At 33.9% G+C, this 24,461-nt stretch overlaps 1 protein-coding gene across 3 annotated transcripts in view; it reads left to right on the top strand.

Annotated features, from left to right (window-relative positions):
• Positions 1-24,461, top strand: part of CSMD3 (CUB and Sushi multiple domains 3) — a gene marked incomplete at both ends in the record, with an annotated part of 1,109,686 nt that overhangs the window by 1,078,586 nt on the left and 6,639 nt on the right. For all 3 annotated transcript variants that reach the window (XM_082600704.1, XM_082600705.1, XM_082600706.1), the window contains 5 exons: positions 4,116-4,227; positions 6,328-6,507; positions 9,375-9,440; positions 15,618-15,776; positions 24,121-24,233. In XM_082600704.1, the coding sequence (XP_082456830.1) occupies positions 4,116-4,227; positions 6,328-6,507; positions 9,375-9,440; positions 15,618-15,776; positions 24,121-24,233 (630 nt within the window). The remainder of the gene's footprint in view (positions 1-4,115; positions 4,228-6,327; positions 6,508-9,374; positions 9,441-15,617; positions 15,777-24,120; positions 24,234-24,461) is intronic.

Raw genomic sequence — 24,461 nt, forward strand, 5'->3', positions numbered from 1 at the left:
GAAGATAGATCTTATTCAGAATGTTTTAAATTTCTAAAATTTTGATTAATCATATGATTAGATTTCTAACTTCATGACTAAGGAACTGAACTGTAACATTTTAAAGAGGGAATAAAGAGTTAAAGAAGGTAAGTCATATTTACTAATTAGACATGTCTTATAATTTTATAGTGCATTTGTAAACAACATGCTAATTTGGGCCAATTTAAAGAAAATTTTATTTAAACATTAACTGCAATTAAAACTTGATATGGATTTTTAAAATTCTTGATATAAAAATAATTTTTAAAATTAATTTTTACATTTTATATAATTGCTTATACAAATAACACTTTTATTAGTAAATATTGGCAGGAAAATTATACATAAATTACTTTACAAGAATTTTTAAAATTATATAATGGAAAATTTTATAATGCTACTTATTTTTCTACAAATATTCAAATTATATTATTTATGTTAGAAATTATTTATAGTCAGAGGAATTTACATGAACAGTTGGAAAAGGAAGGAGAGATATGTAAAATATACTATTAAGTGGATTTATCACTGGCAAAATTATTAATTCACTAATATTTAGAGAAAATTTTGATGATTGATTTGAATACAACAAATGCTGAATAAAAATCAGTTACTAAATTTGTATAACTCTAGGTATCTTAAATGTTAGGTATAAGTATTTGTGAATTTGACAAAAATTTTGTTATTAAATGTGTTAATGATATATAGAAAAACTTTAAATAGATTTTAGTTCTGTGGTATCTGGTTAATATGTAAAGCAGTATTGTGATTTCAGGAAAGATTACAGACATGAGGAAAAAGTCTTAGAGGTAAAAAAAAAAAAGTGTATGTAATCCATCATGTTTCTCATTCCTTACTAATATAAAGGTTGATGAAATAACCCAAATATACTCTTCAAAGAGCAAATAATGATTTAACTTTATGTTAATTAAACTATGGAAGGGATATCACTACATTTTAAGAAACTGATAGACATGCTAAATCTTTTTAAGTAATCAAATAATTTTATACTAAGTTCTTAGGCCCCATTCCTTCAGTTGCTCCAAAATTTTCAAGACACTTTTCTAAGCTCTTGGTGTATAATGGTGAATAACATATGGTCCTTGGCTGAGATGAGCTAACATTTTGGTGTGTGGGTCAGATGGAATAGATGATTTTATAGGATAGGTTGATAATATTGATAACATTGAAAGGAGCTAATAAAGCCCATAAGAGACAGCTTTCCTAATCTGCTTGCTGCAGGGAAAGCTTTCTAGAAATTTTGTCTGAGCTAAATCTTTTAGGGTAAGATCTAGGAAAAAATAGTTGGGAAATGCATTCCATGTGGGAGGGACAGTGTAAAAATATGCATGTATTATGGGAACTACAAAAATTCAATATTATATGAGCACAATTTGAGTAAAAGTAAGTGGTCAATGAAGATGCTAGAGACAGCTAGTGATCAGTTTATGGAGGCTTTTATCCACCAAGTTAACATAATGTAACTTTATCCTATGCGGGATAAACCAGTAAAGATTTTAAGAAGGATAATGATAAAGTAAAACTTTCATGTTGAATAAATCACTCTGACTTTAGAGTGAAAAATAAATTCAATGGGGTCAAGACTGGAGAAGTGGAGACAAGTTAGATGATTATTATAATTGGCTATAACAGTAATTCTCAAAGTGTGGTCCCTGACCAGCAGCAGCAGTATTACCTGGGAACTTGTTGGAAATGTGGATTTTGGGGTCTCCCTCAGATTACCCAGTCAGAAATTCCTGAGGGGAGCTCAGCTCTCTGTGTTTGGATAAGTCCTTCTGGTGATTATGTTATCTGCTAAAGTTTGAGAACCCTTGAGAAACCATGTTGAGGACTAAAACAAGATGTATACATGGGAAAAGAGAGAAGGGGACAGTCTGAGAAAGATTTAGGAGGTAAAATTGTCAGTCTTTGATGGTAGATTAAATGAGGGGAGATTATGGTTGAAGGCTGGCCATTAACTGAAATCTAGCGTAAAGTAAGATTGCTGGATTGATAGAGGTGATGGGTTTTGTGGAGCCAGTTTGCCTAAAGGATGGGATTGCAAAATCCACATGATCAGTTGTATAAACTATATGAGGAAGTAAAAATCTGTAGTGCCATATTACACAACTTCAGGGAGTATGTGAATGGCATGCTCTGGAGCACAGTTTGAAGGATTATATTGAGTAGAGCATGAAAAGTGCTCCCTGGAGTGGAGCAATGTAGTAGCCCTGGACAAAATCGGGCATTAAGAAGATAAGAGATCTCCTAGATACAGAGATGATGCTGTCATGGAAGGCATAATATGAGATAACTGGAAGGATAAAGGTTGTTATAAGAGAATGACTATTAGAACTGAACGTTTCAAGTGTAGCATAGTTCTGGGTGATAACAAGAATATGAAAGATGGTGGAATATAGCTATTCTCAAGGTCCAAGTGGAATCTTGTATCAAACTATGTCACATTAAGCTTAGCCTCATGTTGCTTTAGCAGGTGGGAGTAGGAACGAATGGGGAAAAAAGAAAACACAGTCTATGTGAAAAGCCCTAAGACAGCAATTGAACATTGTCAGACTCCATATGCTGGGGAAGGCTGAAGAGGCAGACTCCAAATACCCCTTATCTTCTCCTTCACCTCTAATCATTTAATAAATCCTGATGATTTCTCCTTTTAATATATTTTGAGTAAACAACTTCCTTCCAATGTCTATTGCCACAAGTTGGTCAAGCTTTATCCACTCAAATCTAAGATGGCAATTCAAGCCTCATAATTAGAATTACTGTTCATCATTCTTTTTGTTTCATAGTTTCACCATACAGTGGTTAGTTTAATTTTTCAAAGATATTATTTTCTACATAAATTTTAGTTGCTCTGAAAGCTTTAGCAACTTTATGTTTTTATTTTAAAAATTCAAATGCTATAGCCTGCTATTTGAGAGTCTTCAGAAACTGATTATTATGTCTCTGACTTAATAATTATAGCTGGAATTTATTTAAAGCTTATGTTCCATGCCCATGTGGAGCGAATTATATATCCTATTTTATTTAATCCTTAAGTCGCAAGAGAAACAATATCATCTTTATAGAGAGAGAGTTAAGTCTCAAAGAGGAGATACACCTTATTCAAGATCAGAGTCAAAGTTAAAGCCGAGTATACACACCCCTGGGGTCTGTTTTCTTTTTTACCTGTATCTCACTGCTTTCCACTTTACTCCCAAATTCCCAGCTCACTGTGTAAATTATCTATGATAACCAATCAAAAGTGCTCTCTTTTTTCCTAAACCATATGATGTATGTTTTAACCACCATACATTTTCTCATAATATTCTTATCTTTTCTACTTATATCAGTTGTTTTCAAATGTTAGTTTGCATTAAAATCACTTGGAGGGCTTTTTAAAACACAAATTGCTGGTTGCTACCCCAAGAGTTTCTGATGCAGTGGGTCTCAGCTAAGTTTCCAGAATTGGCATTTCTAACAAATTCCTAGGCTATGCTGAGGTTACTGGTCTGGGGACCACACTTTGAGAACCATTGTTCTGTATATTTATCTAAATTACACATCCCTTAAAAGCTTAATGCAAATAGCATGTCTTCCATTGTATTTTTCTGTTACCAATCCAACCTTCAATAATCACCTTTATGTCCAATCTCATATTGCATTTACTGTCTTACATATTCACTGCCTCTTGTGTTGTTAGCTATCTTTATTTCCGTATCTGCCTTTATCCATCTTCATTTATCTGTCTTTATTTAACTCTCTGTCTGTTTGTCTATCTTATATTCATATGTAGCTTATTGGCCTTTTGGTATCATATATTTTCTTCAAATTACCATGGCAAATATTTGGCACCTATGTATACATTGTATTCAAGTATTTGATGATGATATGCACACAAAGAGATCTAAGTTTTATTTTTCTTTAGTTTTTTTCCCCAATTTTATTTTACATCAGATTTCAGTTTCTTTTCCTTCCAACCTCTACCTTGCAGAATTTCTTTTGAAAGCATTTTCTCGTCCATGTGTTTTTTCTATCTGTTGCTGTATTTGAAGTTGCATTGGGACATTTGTTTTTCTCTCTGTAATTTGCTATAGGTAGGAAGTGTTGTACAGTTCCACTGCAAAAAAGGACATCTTCTCCAAGGGTCTACAACACGTACCTGCCTTCCTGACCTCACATGGAGTGGAATTCAGCCTGAGTGCATTCGTAAGTATTGTGGCTAAGAAAATTATACTTATGAAGGATAAGAATTTATATGCATTTTTTCTTCCACATGTGAAAATAAACTTACATGTATGTAAAAGAGGTGTCACATTGTTTTTTTAGGTTATTATAAAATATAATTCATGCATATAGTGTTTTACTGTAGCATACACCCATGCCTCGTGGGGAGCATTATTCTTTAAGAAGTCAGAAGGCACAGGGCAAAATTTTGTTCTTTTTGAAAAGCTCTTGTAATTGCATTCAGTTTGGTCACCAGGTAACTTTAGATGATGATTATTTTTTAGGTTCATAGATCTGCACCTATGAATCTGAAGTACTTGTGAGATACAGGAGGCTCCAACATAGTAGAGACTCAATCTTTTTCACTTGTGAAATTCTCTGAGAACCTGAGGAAAGCTAGAAACGTCCATGAAACGATATATGCATGAATACCTTAACCAAAAATTTGAATGCTACTTAGGATTTCTTGGAGCTTCTAAATGTACACTGACCCTAAGTTGAAAGCACTTGCTGTACAGATTGAATAAGAGCAAAGATCCCTAAACAGTCTTTTCTGAATACAGTTAGAAATAAATTTTAGCTGGTGAGTTATCTCTTTTTTCCCTCCTACTTCCTCTTTTTATTTCCTCTCCATCTATTTTGTGGGGGAGAAAAATGAAGAGTAAGCAGGAATAGAAATACTCATCAGAATGGTTTCTAGCTTTTAGGATTTGCTGAAGTCTAAATAAGTCCTGTGAATTTACTCCATCCCTGTTCAGAACCACCCAAATAATCACAGGGGCCCCTGTATATCCTCAGTTTACTGAAAAGCAGCAGAACACTCCACTGAGAAGTCATGTGACATGCCTGGCTGGCTTATATTTAAATACGGCAACATTCCTTAAAAGAGAATTCCTCAGAGCGTGTACGTACTTTAGAACAGCTCTGTGGGATGTACCTAGGTATTTCATAGTAAACTAAGATTATTTGATGACCTGCACGTGGGATATGATGATTTAAATAAAATTAAATGGCTTCTGTTACTGCAGAGCATCTCAGAATGTCTAATAAGTGTATAATGGGGCTTAAGAATGTAGCAGAAACAGACTATTTGTGTTTATTCTTAGCAGTATTTCCCCAATGAGAATTAAATTTTATTAACTGAATTATATTAAATATAAACCACATAACAAAATGTTTTTCACATAATGTTAAAAATATTAGCTATTATTTATAGCTTAGTACATATCCACTAGGAAACAAATGGGAAAAAAAATTTTCCAAACAAATTTGTCCACAGAACACTTTTTCTCAGAGACCATCTTTAAGGGTCTGTATCCATGAACAAATGATCAGAAATGTTGCCTTGCTTAGGGAGAGAGTTCTTTGTAGCATCTAATTCTGATTAAGAAGGGAATGGTCATCATAAGACACAAAACAGGTGAACTGAGCAGCAGGGTCAGGGAGTGTCATAAGTGCAGGTTTAGTGGAATCAAAAAATTAAATGAATGAAAAGATACTGGTAGCATATGGACCCAAAATATGGCCAGAAAATTCCATATGCAAAAAATTATTAAATTGTACTTTCTACACTAGGGAATATGAATATCAGAGCAACATACTGAATTGTGGTTGAATTTACCTTTAGAAGACACGCTTTATAATTTAAAATAAATAAAATAAATAAAAAATTATATGTTAATACTTCCTAAACTGGTATAGAAAATCTGAGTTTGATCAACTTTAAAACTTATCTTAAGCGGGACTTATTAGATCCTTTAAAATGCTAATATATATTGTGACTCTCTAAAATGGTGATATAATATACATTTATTAGCTTAATTATCCAGTTAGTCTTTTATTTTTTTCTCTGTTTATATGTTAACAACCACCAGTGTTCCACAGATGATCATTTATGAAATGCTAGTCTATGAAAACAGCATTTACATTTACATTGATAAGCTTTCCTTGATTCATGAGAATAACTAAAGGTATATTTATATAAAGGCATTAGCATACCTATAAAAATATATTGTGACTCCGGTCTCAAATTTTTCTTAACATGTCTATAAAAGTGAACATTTTTCCCTTTTCTAAATATAGCCCACAGCTGTAAACAGCCAGAGACTCCTGCTCATGCAAATGTAGTAGGAATGGACCTTCCATCCCATGGATATACATTAATTTATACCTGCCAGCCTGGCTTCTTCTTAGCAGGTGGAACAGAACATAGAGTGTGTAGATCTGATAACACCTGGAGTGGAAAAGTTCCTGTTTGTGAAGGTAAGTTTTCTCTATAAAAGCTTTCAACAGAAGATTTTGTACTGTTTAAGCTTTCCTTAGATACAAGAGACAAAAGAAAAATCAATTTAAATTAGCTTAGGAACAAGGTAAATTTGTTCGCCAACTCTAAGAGTAGGAGTGATGTTGACACTTTTGGATCCAGGGGCACAGAAATATTATTCAGGTCTTTTTATAGCTTCTTTTCCATGCTCTATTTTTAATTCATGCCTTTATTACTTTTCCTAGTTCTCTATTCACAGTAGGTATATTAGTTTTCTAAGGCTGCCATAACAAAGTACCACAAGCTGCGTGACTTAAAAGAATAGGAATTTATTCTCTCACAGTTCTGAAAGCCAGAAGTCCAAAATCAAGGTGTCAACAAGGCCATGTATCCTCTGAAGGCTCTAGGGAAGAATCATTCCTTACCTCCTTTGAGCTTGTTATAGCTTCTGGCTATCACTGGCATCCCTTGGCTCATAAATGCCTCACTACAATGTCTACCTCTATCTTCACATGGCCTTCTTTCCTATGTATCTCTATATGTCCTGTTCTCTTCTTATAAAAACACTAGTCATTGGATTTAGGGATTATTTCAGGAATATTTCACCTCAAGATTCTCACCGAATTACGTCTTCAAAGACTCTGTTTCCAAATAAGGTCATGTTCTGAGGTTCCTAGTGAACATGAATTTGGAGTGTGTACTATTCAACCCACTATAGGATGGAATATTGCTGCCAGCATTCCTGGGTTTATATCCTTCTGGTAGAACAACACTGGTAGAAAGAGTCTTTCCCAAAACTTGGTCAGGAAAGCACTATATGAAAGTCTGATTGCCACAATTTTTAATGGAATCCATCTCCAAATTCATTTCTCAGCCACAATGATATGACAGTTTGACCAGATCTAGGTGATGTGTCCACCCATGTTGCTGCTTTGGTTGATTAGGACAATCCCCATCTGAACAAGATGTAATGAGTTTACCAGAGGAAAAAAGGGTTATGTTTCCAGAAGAAGGAACAAAGGAGGTTTTTCTAGAATTCTTGATAAAGTCATCAATACATTCTTTTTTTTTCCAGTCCTTCTAATTCTTTATGTCTCGTAGCCTTCACAAATGTAAATGACTTTCTCCTCTTGAAATGTTTTCACTCTCTTCTCTTAGCTAGAACATTACAGGGTTTTTTCTTTTTTTTTTAATTTTTCATGATAGGAATCCCTTCTGTGTGAGATCTTATTCTTTTATTTGTCTGCTTGTTATTGTCTTTCTCCACTCTCCTGTCCTTTCATCTGCCCTTCCCCGACTAGAATATAAGCTCAAAAGAAAAAGAAAAGAAAAAAAAGAAAAAAAGAAACTTTAATAAATCTAAATATGGCCCATTTTAGGGTTCTCTTATGTAAAAAAAAAAAAAGAAAGAAACTTTGTCAAAGTATTTACAACTGTAATTTTAACCACTAGATCAGTGCCTTATATGTGAAAAGTGTTCAGTCAATATTTGTTGAATAAATAAATATTTTATCTCCTCAAATTTCTGGCTACCTATTCTCCATTTCCTTTTTAAGATTAATGTTTTCTACCCATTTTTTCTAAAGCTCAATTCTTAGTCTTCTCTTCTTTTCACTCTGTGTTCTCTCCCTAGGTGATCTGATCTCATTCAAGCCAATGAATTAAAGTTTCCTCTATGAAGGTTACTTACAAATTAATATTTCTAGCTCATTTATCTTCTCTTAGCTCCAGAATTATATGTTCAATTTCTTACCTAATATCTCTTCTTAAATTTCTCAAAGACATTTAAATAATATATGCAAATCTAAACTCATAAATTTCCCTTCACCATAAGTCTTCTCTTGATGTTTCCTAACTCAGTGGTACCATCATCACATAATAAATAGAAATCTAGTAGTCATCTTTGACATCTTCTTGTCTCCTTAAATCCACCAGAATTTTAGTCGGTTTAAAAAAATTCTATCCACTTTTGAGTTTATCATCACTGCTTCTGTAAAAACTCAGCATTATCTCTACTGAGACTACTGAAATGGCCTTCTAACTTCTCTGCCCAAATCAATACCCACTCCTTTCCAAATTGTTCTCCACCTTGCAGCCAAGATGATGTTCACCCAAATAACTTCCCCTTAAAGCCTTTAAATATATTACTTTGTTCTTAGGAAAAAGATGTAAGTCTTTACAGGTCTACAAGCACTGCATATCACAGCTGCTTCAACTTTGAAGGCACTTTCAGCACCCCACATGATTTTGAGCTCCTTTTGGTTTGACTTAAAAACTTTAGTTTAACTCTTTACCTTGGAGACTAGCCAATTTCTTATGACATCATGGGATACCTTAACAATTTTTAACTCTTTTATTTTTTCTTTTTGTGCCATGCCACACAGCTTGTGGGATCTTAGTTCCCTGTCCAGGGATCAAACCTGGGCCCGAGCAGTAAAAGGGCCAAGTTCTAACCACTGGACCACCAGGAAATTCCCAACAATTTTAAACTCTTAAACATGAACCCTACCCAAATTATTTGCCTTTAAGCAACAGGAACATACCCTCAGCCCTCAACTTCCATGTTGGAATCAACTGTTTCCATGTTTGTTTATGCCTTTAAAATAAGAAACAAGACCCCAAAATACTAAGGCAGCACTGATATTCCCTTTGCCCCACTGGACTATAATGGGGATAATTATAGAAGTTGTTAGCTGAACAACAGAAGTGTTGAGTGAGGACTGAGATGCTATAGTGAACAGGACATTTTGGAGAAAACTATATGATATGTCAAAGAATAAAATTGACAATGCATCAAACTGTGTGTGTGTGTCTGTGTGTTATTAATTAAATTAAATTTTGTAAACATTTTTGGTTCTTTTCATAGCTGGTTCCAAAATATTGGTGAAAGATCCTAGACCTGCGCTAGGAACACCCAGCCCAAAGCTAAGTGGTTAGTAATTTCAGTTGTTTTTCTAGTAGTCATGATTTCTAAAGGTGATCTCCTGTTTTATTGACAAAGTGACCATTTATTTAGAAAAATATATTTCAGTATGGGAAAACTATTTCCCATAGTTTCCCATAGTAAAACAGCATTTTACTGTTTGGAATTTGAAGTTTGAAAATTTGTATTATAAGATATCAAACTTTAAGCAATGTAATACTGTGACATGTTAATATTCCAAAAATATTGTATATAGTTGTCTCTATAAAATTTCCCTTCAAGAGTATCTGTAGATAGCTATAAAATAGTGGCAATGGTTTATTTAAAACATTAAAATAAAAATGAGATTTACATATAATTTTTAAATATAAATTTTTTAAAGAATGAACAAAATACACTTGGAGTGAGAGTAAAAGTTCAGCAACTTCTAGAACTTGTCCAGTTTATTTTCAGTAATTTGATTTAAAAATAAAATTTTTAGTCATTAAAAATATGGGCCTTGAAGTCCTACAACCTTGATGTAATCCCCATGTTATACACTGCCTACCCTATGACTTTAGAAAAGTTAATTTCTACATCTGAGCCTCCATTTCTTTACCTATACAAAAGACATATTGATTAGATTAATATGAATGAACTTCATGAAAATGAAGCACAAAGTGCTTGGCTCATGGTAAGCGCTCAGTATACGAAAGCTTCTTTTTAATGTATTAGTATGTATTTTATTTACATGGTAGGAATGAAAAGCTACACATATAATTAAAGGCTCAGCATTTAATCTTTACCTTGGAAATAGATTTGGTCCAGTTGTAATAAGCCAGGTAGAGTTTAGAATCTAATCTTAGTTAGTTTAAGAAGTTCTTAATGTACATGCTATTAAAGTGGACTGCCTACCAAAAAAAATCAGTCTGAGAAACGGATTTTTTTCAACAGTCAGTAAAAACACACTGAATTTCTCTAAGGTGACCAAAGAATATGTCATCATGAGAGGGAAAGTGTTGCATGGAGTCAGAAAACCACAATGGTCCCAGCCCCTGGTAACCTCTATTCTTCTTTCTGTCTCTATGAATTTCCCTATTCTAGGTGCTTCATATAAGAGGAATCACACAATGCTTGTCATTTTGTGTCTGACTCGATAATGCTCCGTTGAATGTATATACCATATTTTATTTATCCATTCAGCTGTTCACTGACATTAGGATTGTTTTCACCTTTTTGGCTAGTGTGAATAATCCTGTGAACACTAGTATATGAGATTCTTTTTGATTTCCTGCTTTCCAGTCTTTTGGGTGGTAGTAGAATTGCTGGATCATGTGGTAATTCTAGGTTTAACTTTTTTGAGAAACTGCCAATTGGTTTTCCAAAGCAGTTGAGTCATTTTACATTCCCACCAGCAATGTAGCAGGGCTTCACATCCTCACCTACACTTGTTATTTCCTGTTTACCACAACTTTTTAAAAAAAGAAAAACAAAGACTTAGTGCAGGGTTGTAATTATAACTCAAAATGTGTTCATTACAAGACTAGGTTTGCCTCATTTTTAGGTAAATATCTTCCATTGGACCTTTCATGTTCACTGTTAAAATGTTTACCATGAACAATTAAAGGACTTTTTTCTGGTAAAAAAAAAAAAAAGAAAAAAGAAAAAAAAAAAGAAAACCACAATGGTCAATCAGTGCCCAGAACTTTCCAAGAAAGATACTTTATCTGGGAGCAGATGTGTACTCTGAATAGTAGCTCCAGCATATCAAGTACAAATCTAGACTGTCCTGGGCAAAACATGGCCAATGGCTACCAATAAATATTTCAGGCTGACAAAAAAATTTTTTAAAGAATATGGAAGAACTAAACAACAAAACTAATATGTTTGATGTAATATATATATATATATATATATATATATATATATATATATATATATATATTTCTCATCAACCAATTAAATAATATATACTTTCTTTAAAGGCACATGGGACAGCTATAAGAATTGATCATATATTAAGCAATAAAAAAATCTATACAAATTTCAAAGCAAAGTTAGTCTTACTGGACCATGATGCAGTTAAAAGTTAATAAGAAAATGGATAAATTTTTTAAATTCCTCAATGTTTGGAAATTAAGAACAAAATTAATACTGATGAATAACTATGAATTGAAGAAGAAATTAAAATGGAAAATATAACAATATAGCTTATTATGCTGAAAAATCTAGATATCAAAACTTGGGAACTAGAGCAAAAGTAAAGATGTGAGGGAAATATAAAGCCTTAAACCCTTACATTAGAAGAAACAAAAGCCTTAGAATTAATAACTGTCCCTGTTAAGAAGATACAAAAAGTATAATGGAATGATCAAAAGAAAGCAGAACTCAATGTAATAAAAATAAACAAACCAAAAAAACCCCCAAAGATATAATAGAAGAATCTCAACAGAGTCAAAAGTAGTTATTTAAAAAAAATGTACAAAGTGAATAATTTCTGGTAAGATTGATCAAGAAAGGAACAAAAAGTAGTAACATTTCAAAAGGAAATGTGAAAAACTACATAGAGTAGATTGAATAAATTAGCAATATATAACAGAAAACTACTGTAACTGTCAATTTTAAAAAACTTAAACATTGACAAATTACTAGAAAAGTGGATCTTAACATAACTAATAGGAGAAAACTCGAATAATCCCATAACAAAGTAGTAGTTAAAGCTATTTCCACAAGGAAAAACCTGTTCCATATGCCTCTACTGATAAGTTCTACCATATTTTGAAGGAACAGATCATTCCAGTTTTATAAAACTATCAAAAAAAAAACCCTCATTTGATGGATCCAACATAACTCTAATAACTCAGGTAAAGACACTATAAAAGGAGAAAATTACAGGCCCATTTGACATAAGATTATAGATGAAAAAATCCTACATAAAGCCTTAGCAAATCAAATACAGTTGACCCTGAACAGAAAGTGGGTTAGGGGCATTGGCCCTCAGTGCAGTCAAAAATCTGCATATAACTTATCGTTGACCCTCAGTATGTGACTCCTCCTTACCCCAAGGTTCCTTCATATCTGTGATTCCGCATCCATGAATTCAACTAACCATGGATCAGTACAGTTATACTATAGTATTTACTGTTGAAAAAAATCTGTGCATAAGTGGACCCTCACAGTTCAAATCCATGTTGTTCAAGGGTTAACTGTACAACATTATAGTAAAGATGACACATCATTACCAAATTGGGTTAATGATAGATTTACAGGGATATTTTCATGTTAAATAATCCTTAAAAGTAATCTATCACATTAAGAGATTAACATGCAAAAATTCTGATTATGTATGATCATCTAAATACTTGCACAGAAACTATTTTGTAAGATTGAACATCTATTTATAATTTTTAAAAACTTTTAATAAATTAGAAAGGAAAAGAATTTATTTAACCTGAGTGAAGGTATCTATAAAACTCTAGAACAATGTCATCTTAAGTGGGAAAACAGAAGCATTTCATTTAAAATAATGACACAGTGATTAGATTACTCCAAAGTAACAATAATTAAATTTGGCAGTGGTATCAGTGTCAGGAACATGATACTCTGTATGGTAATTCTATGAGGCCTATGAAGCAAAGTTTAGATTCAAAACTGTCTTGAAAAATAAGGATCATAACCATCATTGTCTTCCTCCTTTTCACTGTGCTCCACATCAGTGATAGTTAGATGACATTTTAGAGTTTAGAAAGAACTGCCAAATACACAATCACATTTAAACCTCAAATTAGACTTAACAATAGAAAGTATTGTCATCCCCTTGTACGTAGGGATTTAAATGACCAAATAGTGTCTGCCTCTCCCATCCTATCATTAGTTACATTTCTCAGTTATGGGTGAGAAAGGTGAAGGGTGGTGGTGTCATGCTGGAGCTGCCTGGTAGAGCTTTGCCATAGCCAGTTCTGTGCATTCTTCCAAACTCTGCGTTCAGTGATGTCATGTTCATAGTTTGAAATCTGACATCACGGGAATATTTACACTATAGAATCAGCAAATAGTACAACCAGTTTTTTGGCTTGTTTGTTTTCTGGAGAGCCAGTTGTTAAACATTTACTACCACATCAATGATTAATCCTGATACAATGTTCTTTGCTGCTTCTGGTACCTACTTCTTTCCATTGCTATTTTCTCCTGCCACAGGGGTTCTTTTTAGTCTCCTTCAACCAACTTCCTTAATTCCCTTAAGCACAATGACAAGATCACCAAGTGTAGCAGATTTTCATTAAATATTCAGGGGTATCAAAGAGTAAGCATAATACAGGCCAGGGGAAATAAACAATCAGAAAGATAAGAATAACACATTTATTGAGTACCTACTATTTGCCTTCACACTGCTGTTAGAACATCTTTCTCCCTTGCTCTTCCTCCTATCTCTACAACTAACTGCCTATTACCTCCAAATTCCAGATCTTTCTAATGCAGGATAATTTAGCTTGTCACTCCCTCAACCAAACTTATTTTAGGTATGATTTTTGAGTTAACTGCTCTTTAAAGTGCTTACCAAATCAAGGGCTTTTTACCCATACACCGTATCAAATCTTTAGGTAAGGTCTCCTGTACATACAGAGCATAGCTGTGTAGTTTGAGGTTTGGGGAGGGAGTGCCACTATAAGGGTGACTTGGCAAAGGTCCCAGAGCCAGGACTATGGATTTTTCATGATACTAACTGCATGTTCACTAACTATATATTTTATTAGCAACTGTGTAAAGATCTATGAGACCCACAGTTTCCCTATTTTACTTGTATAATACTAATGATAGAAAATAACACTTATCAAAACTCTTCATACTCATTATCTCATTTAATCTTCCTTGTAACTCTGTGTTACTCCCACATTACTGATGAGGAAATTCATGTTTAGAGAGTTAAGTAACTTAGGGAAAACCACACAGTTTATAAATTGTAGAGGAGGGACAGAAATACAAGCGGTCTAGTTCCAGTGCCTGCACTTCTAGTCCTTCTGCTATATTGCTTTTGAATTATCATAGAAAAAAATAATCATATTGGTTGAAATACTCAGTAAAAACTCAACTCTTGAGTGCATTGTATGTTCATCTTCTACCATAGTATTGTTTTATTTGTTTGCCTAGTAGAATTCAGGGAATGTACAATTTGTAACACAGTCTCTGTGATCTAAGCAGTAAGAACTGTGATGTATGTAGAGAAAATCAGATAACAAATGTCAATAACTTGTTAGAAAAAAAAGGCTTTCATCTAAATCCATTTCATTCATTCAGTCACACAAATAGGCAGGCTCTTTTGAATAGCTGATTTCCGAGGATGTGCTTTAATGTACAGAATTAATGGAAGCTCTCTCAGCCTCTTACTAGGATCTGAGTAGACTTTGACATACCTAACTTATATTAGCTATAAATTACATAACTAATTTATATAAATATAATGACTTATTTGTCTGCATTTAACATTAAGAGTGTTTCTTATTTGGATAAAAGTTTTACATTAGAATATTCTTTGATTCTACCACAGTTCATCTCTTTCCCATGAGAGTTAGCCAATTCTAGTGACAATTCTTTTATTTCTAAAAGTACCTGTAAACCTCAAAGCTGTCAGGAGCAAAACAGGTAGAGTACTGTTCTTTTTCAGGAGCATCTATTATTGAAAAAAAACTGAACTCAGTATTCTGTAAAGGGGTAAAGGGGTCAAAGGAGCATCTCTCCTGACAGTCTTCCAAGGCTATTCTGCAAGGGGGGCGTTTAACTCTATGCTCTTTCTATGAACCTATTCCTACTTCTAGGAGAAAAGCAGGTCTCTTGGGACTTGTATATAGACTGACTTGGCCCAAGAAAATAATTTTATTTTCCTTCTGAAAGAAAGATATTATTATAGGAAACCAAATATAAGTAAACTTGATATTTAGCTGGATTCTAAATATGTCTTGTGTCATTAATTGGTGTTGTTTATTTATCGCACATTGATGTATGTGCAAATCTAGATTATTATTTTGGTTTATTCTAAAAAAATTAAAACACTTATGTGAAGGATTCATTTTAAAATGTACGTTCTATATTATTGTATATTTAGAAAAATATGATTATTCAATAAACTAATACTCATTAATCTGGTATTTAATGCTTATGTTTACAAGCCACTGTAAAATTAACATGTATGTTTATTTAATCTATTCACAGTTCCTGATGATGTGTTTGCCCAAAATTATATATGGAAAGGCTCTTACAATTTTAAAGGAAGGAAACAACCCATGACCTTGACAGTTACTAGTTTCAATGCTTCCACTGGGAGAGTCAATGCAACACTCAGTAACAGCAACATGGAACTACTACTTTCAGGTATCACATTAAAGAACAGCAAACAATGCCTTTATGCCTTCATTTCCATCATTTCATCATTTTTTAAGTGATTTTTGTACTGTGAAATAGTTGCTATATTTTTTATGACATTCATAATTCATTCAGAAACAAGGCTTTCTGTTTTTTTGATTGATGCATGAATATTACTACACAAATATAAAACTCTGTGATTCTGAAATAAGCTCCCTCAATAATATTTTTATGTGGCTAGAATGACATGTCATGAAATAGAACAGAACTTTTAATTTGAATATAACTAACTCCTTATCTATTCTCATAACACCAAACAGACTGGATCGGTGATTTGCAAGCTATTCTATGGTCACAAAATTATGTCTTCAAATGAGAATGTTTAGGAGGACACTACAATTTAAGACAGAAAAGGTAGAGCTACACTACCTTAAACAGGCAAACAGAACCCAGAGCCCTATCCATCTGCTCAACTTTCTCAGGTTTCTGTTTCCTCTATCTAATGCACTTCCCTCATTATCTTTGAATACTGTGCTTTTTCTGACATTCAAATGTTTCCTCATATATCATCTTGTCAACAGTACTTCTGATGACCCTATCTAAAGTAGCCTTCACATTACAAATAGACTCACTCTTAGTCATAGGAAGTCTTATCTTATTTCATTCTCTTCTTTTCACTATTTGAAATTATAGTATAGTGTAGTGTAGTGTAGTGTAGTATAGGAGAGTATGACATGACATGATTTGTCTATACTCCAGCAACACAAGCTCTAAGAGAGCAGGTCTTTGCCTTCCAGTTCATTACTAATGCCTCAGATGTTAGAAATGCATCAGGACTCCCATCGGCACATGCACAGGAGCTGCTCCTGCCCTGCACTCTCTCCCTCTGCCATTCACTTCCCAGCTGCCAAGATCTTGGAAGCTTTGAAGCTCAACAAATAAGGGAAATCCATTGAGAACAGTCTGTAAAGTGTCAAGCAATATCCAGATATTACCTGCGCCCTGCCTGTCCCCTACATGAACTTGGGTCTTCCACTGAGTGAGTGGTCCTGTGTCCCACATTGGCGTTGCTCATTTGGTTGATGAAGACATATTGACAGAGTTGTTGTTGGTTATACACTTTTGCCTTCTCACTAGCAATGCAAAAGAGAGACTGTATCTCCACACCCTTACCAACAGAGCATATTGTCAAGCTTTTGAACTTTTACTGATCTGCTGTGTGGCTGACAGGGTCTTGGTGCTCCAGCTGGGTGTCAGGCCTGTGCCTCTGAGGTGGGAGAACTGAGTTCAGGACACTGGTCCACCAGAGATCTTCCAGCTCCACATAATACTAAATGGTGAAAGCTCTACCAGAGATCTCCATCTCAATGCTAAAACCCAGCTCCACTCAACAACCAGCAAGCTACAGTGCTGGACACTGTATGCCAAACAACTAGCAAGCCAGGAACACAACCCCACCCATTAGCAGAGAGACTGCCTAAGATCATAATAAGTTCACAGACACCACAAAACACACCACTGGTTGGGGTCCTGCCCACCAGAAAGACAAGATCCAGCCTCATCCACCAGAACACAGGCACCAGTGCCCTCCACCAGGAAGCCAACACAACCCACTGAACCAAACTTAGCCAATGGGGGCAGACAACAAAAACAATGGAAACTACAAACGTGCAGCCTGTGAAAAGGAGACTCCAAACACAGTAAATTACACAAAATGAGAAGACAGAGAAACACACAGCAGATGAAGGAATAAGGTAAAAACTCACCAGACCAAACAAATGAAGAGGAAATAGTCTATCTGAAAAGAATTCAGAGTAATGATAGTAAAGATGATCCAAAATCTTGGAAATAGGATGGAGAAAATAAAAGAAATGTTTAACAAGGACCTAGAAGAACAAAAGAGCAAACAAACAGAGATGACCAACACAATAAATGAAATTAAAAATTCTCTAGAAGGGATCAATAGCAGAATAACTGAGGCAGAAGAACGGATAAGTGACCTGGAAGATAAAATAGTGGAAATAACTACTGCAGAGCAGAATAAAGAAAAAAGAATGAAAAGAATTGAAGACAGTCTCAAAGACCTCTGGGACAATATTAAATGCACCAACATTTGAATTATAAGGGCCCCAGAAGAAGAAGAGAAAAAGAAAGGGACTGAGAAAATATTTGAAGAGATTATAGTTGAAAACCTCCTTAATATGGGAAAGGAAATAGTTAATCAAGTCCAAGAAGCACAGAGAGTCCCATACAGGATAAATCCAAGGAGAAACATGCAAAGACACATATTAATCAAACTGTCAAAAATTAAATACAAAGAACAAATATTAAAAGCAGCAAGGGAAAAACAACAAGTAACACATAAGGGAATCCCCATAAGGTTAACAGCTGATCTTTCAGCAGAAGCTCTGCAAGCCAGAAGGGAGTGGCAGGACATATTTAAAGTGATGAAAGAGAAAAACCTACAATCAAGATTATTCTACTCAGCAAGGATCCCATTCACATTTGACACAGAAATTAAAAGCTTTACAGACAAGCAAAAGCTAAGAGAATTCAGCACCACCAAACCAGCTTTACAACAAATGCTAAAGGAACTTCTCTAAGCAGGAAACACGAGAGAAGGAAAAGACCTACAATAGCAAACCCAAAACAATTAAGAAAATGGTAATAGGAACATACATATCGATAATTACCTTAAATGTAAAAGGATTAAATGCTCCCACCAAAAGACATAGACTGGCTGAATGGATACAAAAACAAGACCCATATATATGCTGTCTACAAGAGACCCACTTCAGACCTAGGGACACAAACAAACTGAAAGTGACAGGATGGAAAAAGATATTACATGCAAATGGAAATCAAAAGAAAGCTGGAGTAGCAATTCTCATATGAGACAAAATAGACTTTAAAATAAAGACTATTAGAAGAGACAAAGAAGGATGCTACATAATGATCAAGGAATCAATTCAAGAAGATGATATAACGATTGTAAATATTTATGCACCCAACATATCAGCACTTCAATACATAAGGCAAAAGATAACAGCCATAAAAGGGGAAATCAACAGTAAGACAATCATAGTAGGGGACTTTAACACCCCACTTTCACCAATGGACAGATCATCCAAAATGAAAATAAATAAGGAAACACAAGCTTTAAGTGATACATTAAACTAGATGGACTTAATTGATATAGGACATTCCATCCGAAAACAACAGAATACACTTTCTTCTCAAGTGCTCATGTGACACTCTCCAGGATAGAGCTTATATTGGGTCACAAATCAAGCCTTGGTAAATTTAAGAAAATTGAAATTGTATCAAGTATCTTCTCTGACCACAGCACTATGAGACTAGATATCAATTACAGGAAAAAATCTGTAAAAAATACAAACACAGAAGCTAAACAATACACTACCTAATAACCAAGAGATCAATGAAGAAATCAAAGAGGAAGTCAAAAAATACCTAGAAACAAATGACAATGAAAACACGACGACCCAAAACCTATGAGATGCAGCAAAAGCAGTTCTAAGAGGGAAGTTTATAGCAATACAATCCTACCTCAAGAAACAAGAAACATCTCAAATAAACAACCTAACCTTACACCTAAAGCAATTAGAGAAAGAAGAACAAAAAACCCCCTAAAGTTAGCAGAAGGAAAGAAATCATAAAGATCAGATCAGAAATAAAGGAAAAAGAAATGAAGGAAACAATAGCAAAGATCAATAAAACTAAAAGCTGGTTCTTTGAGAAGATAAATAAAATTGATAAACCATTAGCCAGACTCATCAAGAAAAAAAGGGAGAAGACTCAAATCAATAGAATTAGAAATGAAAAAGGAGAAGAAACAACTCACACTGCAGAAATACAAAGGATCATGAGAGACTACTACAAGTAATTATATGCCAATCAATGGACAACCTGAAAGAAATGGACAAATTCTTAGAAAAGCACAACCTTCTGAGACTGAACCAGGAAGAAAGAGAAGATATAAACAGACCTATCACAAGCACTGAAATTGAGATTGTGATTAAAAATCTTCCAACAAACCTAAGCACAGGACCAGATGGCTTCACAGGTGAATACTATGAACCATTTAGAGAAGAGCTAACAGGTATCCTTCTCAAACTCTTCCAAAATATAGCAGAGGGAGGAACACTCTTTCTATGCGGCCACCATCACCCTGATACCAAAACCAGAAAAAGATGTCACAAAGCAAGAAAACTACAGTCCAATATCACTGATGAACATAGATGCAAAAATCCTCAAAAAATTCTAGCAAACAGAATCCAACAGTACATTAAAAGGATCATAAACAACGATCAAGTGGGGTTTATCCCAGGAATGCAAGGATTCTTCAATATATGCAAATCAATCATTGTGATACACCATATTTACAAATTGAAGGAGAAAAAACCACATGATCATCTCAGTAGATGCAGAAAAAACTTTTGACAAAGCTCAACACCCATTTATGATTAAAACCCTCCAAAAAGTAGTTATACAGGGAACCTACCTCAACATAATAAAGGCCATATATGACAAACCCACAGCCAACATTGTTCTCAATGGTGAAAATCTGAAAACAGTTCCTCTAAGATCAGGAACAAGACAAGGATGTCCACTGTCACCACTGTTATTCAACATAGGCTTGGAAGTCCTTGACACAGCAATCAGAGAAGAAAAAGAAATAAAAGGAATCCAAATCGGAAAAGGAGAAGGAAAGCTGTCACTGTTTGCAGATGACATGATACTATACACAGAGAATCCTAAAGATGTTACCAGAAAACTACTAGAGTTAATCAATTGAATTTCATAAAGTAGCAGGATACAAAATTAAGGCACAAAAATCTCTTGCACTCCTATACACTAATGATGAAAAATCTGAAAGAGAAATTAAGGAAACACACCCATTTACCATTGCAACAAAAAGAATAAACTACCTAGGAATAAACCCACCTAAGGAGACAAAAGACCTGTATGAAGAAAACTATAAGACACTAATGAAAGAAATCAAAGATGATACAAACAGATGGAGAGATATACCATGTTCTTGGATTGGAAGAATCAACATTGTGAAAATGACTATACTACACAAAGCAATCTACAGATTCAATGCAATCCCTATCAAGCTACCACTGGCATTTTTCACAGAACTAGAACAAAAAATTTTCACAATTTGTATGGAGACACAAAAGACCATGAATAGCCAAAGCAATCTTAAGAAAGAAGAATGGAGCTGGATTAATCAGACTCCCAGACTTCAGACTATACCAGAAAGCTACAGTAATCAAGACAGTATGGGACTGGAACAAAAAAAGAAATATAGATCAATGGAATAGGATAGAAAGCCCACCGATAAACCCACACACATATGGTCACCTTATCTTTGATAAAGGAGGCAAGAATATACAATGTAGAAAAGACAGCCTCTTCAATAAGTGGTGCTGGGAAAACTGGACAACTACATGTAAAATAATGTAATTAAAACACTCCCTAACACCATACACAAAAATAAACTCAAAAAGGATTAAAGACATAAATGTTAGTTCAGACACTATAAGACTCAGAGGAAAACATAGGCAGAACACTCTATGAGATAAATCACAGCAAGATCCTTTTTGACCCACCTCCTAGAGAAATAGAAATAAAAACAAACATAAACAAATGGAACCTAGTGAAACTTAAAAGCTTTTCACAGCAAAGGAAACCATAAACAAGACGAAAAGACAACCCTCAGAATGGGAGAAAATATTTGCAAATGAAGCAACTGACAAAGGATTAATCTCCAAAATTTATAAGCAGCTCATGCAGCTCAATATCAAAAAACCAAAAAACCCAATCCACAAATGGGCAGACACTTAAATAGACATTTCTCTAAAGAAGATATACAGATTGCCAACAAACACATGAAAGGATGCTCAATATCACTAAACATTAGAGAAATGCAAATCAAAAGTACAATGAGGTATCACCTCACACCAGTCAGACTGGCCATCATCAAAAAATCTACAAAGAGGAAATGCTGGAGAGGGTGTGGAGAAAAGGGAACCCTCTTGCACTGTTGGTGGGAATGTAAATTTATACAGCCACTATGCAGAACAGTATGGAGGTTCCTCAAAAAATTAAAATTAGAACTAGCATATGACCCAGCAATCCCACTCCTGGGCATATACCCTGAGAAAACCATTCAAAAAGAGTCATGTACCAAAATGTTCATTGCAGCTCTATTTACAATAGCCAGGACATGGAAGCAACCTAAGTGTCCTTCGACAGATGAATGGATAAAGAAGATGTGGCACATATATACAGTGGAATATTACTCAGCCATAAAAAGAAACAAAATTGAGTTATTTGTAGTGAGGTGGATGGACCTAGAGTCTGTCATACAGAGTGAAGTAAGTCAGAAAGAGAAAAACAAATACTGTATGCTAACGCACATATATGGAATCTAAAAAAAAAATGTTTCTGAAGAACCTAGGGGCAGGACAGGACTAAAGACACAGACGTAGAGAATGGACTTGAGAACATGGGGCGGGGAAGGGTAAGCTGGGATGAAGTGAGCGAGTGGCATGGACTTATATATACTACTACATGTAAAATAGATAGCTAGTGGCAAGCAGCCACATAGCACAGGGAGACCAGCTTGGTGCTTTGTGACCAGCTGGAGGGGTGGGATCGGGAGGGTGGGAGGGAGATGTAAGAGGGAGGAGATATGGGGATATATGTATATGTATAGCTGATTCACTCTGTTACAAAGCAGAAGCTAACACACCATTGTAAAGCAATTATAGTCCAATAAATGTGTTTAGAAAAAAAAAAAAAAGAAATGCATCTGGAACAAAATGGGCCGCAATGAATATGAATTATTTCTCTCATTTAAAAATACATTTTAAAAGTATTGATATTGAAAATATGAAATATGTATTTTTAAATTTCTTGGCAATGTATATATCCCATAAAATTATTAATAATGGAATAATTTGTGGTATAAATAAAATAAAAAATAAAATTATATCTGTTGATTTTGTAAATTTTACAAGAACTATAAAGCTTCATTTTGTATTGTTGAATGAGCCTACCATAAACCCAAAGTAAAGGTATTAGAAGTTAATATGTATTTTAATTTTAAAAATATACACAATTACATGATATAAATTGAAAGAAGCTTTATATGAATGCATGGAGTATGTGACTACTGATTTATTTAATGTTGAAACATAAATTTTTATTTTCCTTCTGTAAGAGAGTTAGCACTAAATATATATGTATTCTAATTTAGAAAAATTTTTAAACAAATTTCTACAAATATAGATAAACAAACATAAATAGACTAACTTTCTATCCTTGTCTCCATAAAATTAATTATAACATTTTCCCAGTAATTTTGGTTACTTTTGTATGTTTTCCCTATTAATTTTAATTTACTTTAGATCAAGATCTATGTATCATTATATTTGTATTCCCAGCTAATTTTTATGATACCTTATTACATAGGTGAAATATTAAGTGAGTGAAGTAATGAGTCAAATTTCAACCATCAGTTAATCACAAAATTTTTACTTAGAACCTTATATTCTATTATTCCCGTAAACACATTTACATTCCAGCTTATTCCTATTCCTGGAATACTCCCATTCAGGAAAAAAAAAAGAAAATTGTAGTCATCTTGCTTCTCTCCTTTATGCCATTACCTATATTTACTTTCTTGAATTAAAAATTCTACTTGATTTTTGAGATCCAGCTCAAATGCTCTTTTTTCTTAATAAGTATTTCCTAAGCACTCCAGTGTGAAATGATCCTTCTCTCTTCTGGCCTTTAATTCATCATATTCTCTATCTCTATCATTATATCTCCTATTTCATCAGAAATTCACATAAGCCTCCTATTTTTAGATAGGAACAACATATTAATCTTTGTGGCACCAGTAGCACCTCGAATACTCTTTTTCTCAGAGTTGGTGCCTAACTTATTATTAAGGAAAATATCTGGAATTTTAACATATAATTCATATCCTTGAAGATTTTAAATCTGTTTGGGGGAAGAAATAATTTTGTTTACAATAATCTTGGAATGATATTATTAAGAACAGTAATATTTAATTTTAATAGCATAGGTAATTTAAACCCCACAGTTAAGATTTGAGTTGAAAATTTCAGCTGAAAAAGAGATCAATATATATTGCAGGATTTGTGAAAAGCATTATGGGTGAAGGTGGCCTTGACTTGGCCTTGTTTTATTTCTTTTCTATCACATGCATTTATGATATATTTAAGTAGTTATAGATAGTAAAGTAAAGCATAACTGTTTGCAAAATTAATAGACTAAATGTCCTTACATTTTACAGGAGTATATAAAAGCCAAGAAGCTCGCCTAATATTACACATCTATCTTATTAAAGTACCAGCTCAAGCTTCTGTGAAGAAAATGAAGGAGGAAGATTGGGCCATGGATGGCTTTGTAAGCATAGTTCTTTAAAAGTCTGCTGCTAATTTTAATAACAAATTTATGCTTTGGTTTGTCATTAAAATTCCAGAAAAATCTAATTTTCTAAATTGAGCTAATTAAACACACACATATATTTACAGATGTGTAGCCATCACCACAGTTGACTTTAGAATATTTCCATCACCTCAAAAAGAAGCTCCATACCCTGTAGCTATCACCCAACCCATCCACCCTTCATCA

Source organism: Mesoplodon mirus (assembly GCF_964341445.2).
Source record: "Mesoplodon mirus genome assembly, chromosome: 16".
Taxonomy (NCBI): Eukaryota; Metazoa; Chordata; class Mammalia; order Artiodactyla; family Ziphiidae; genus Mesoplodon; species Mesoplodon mirus.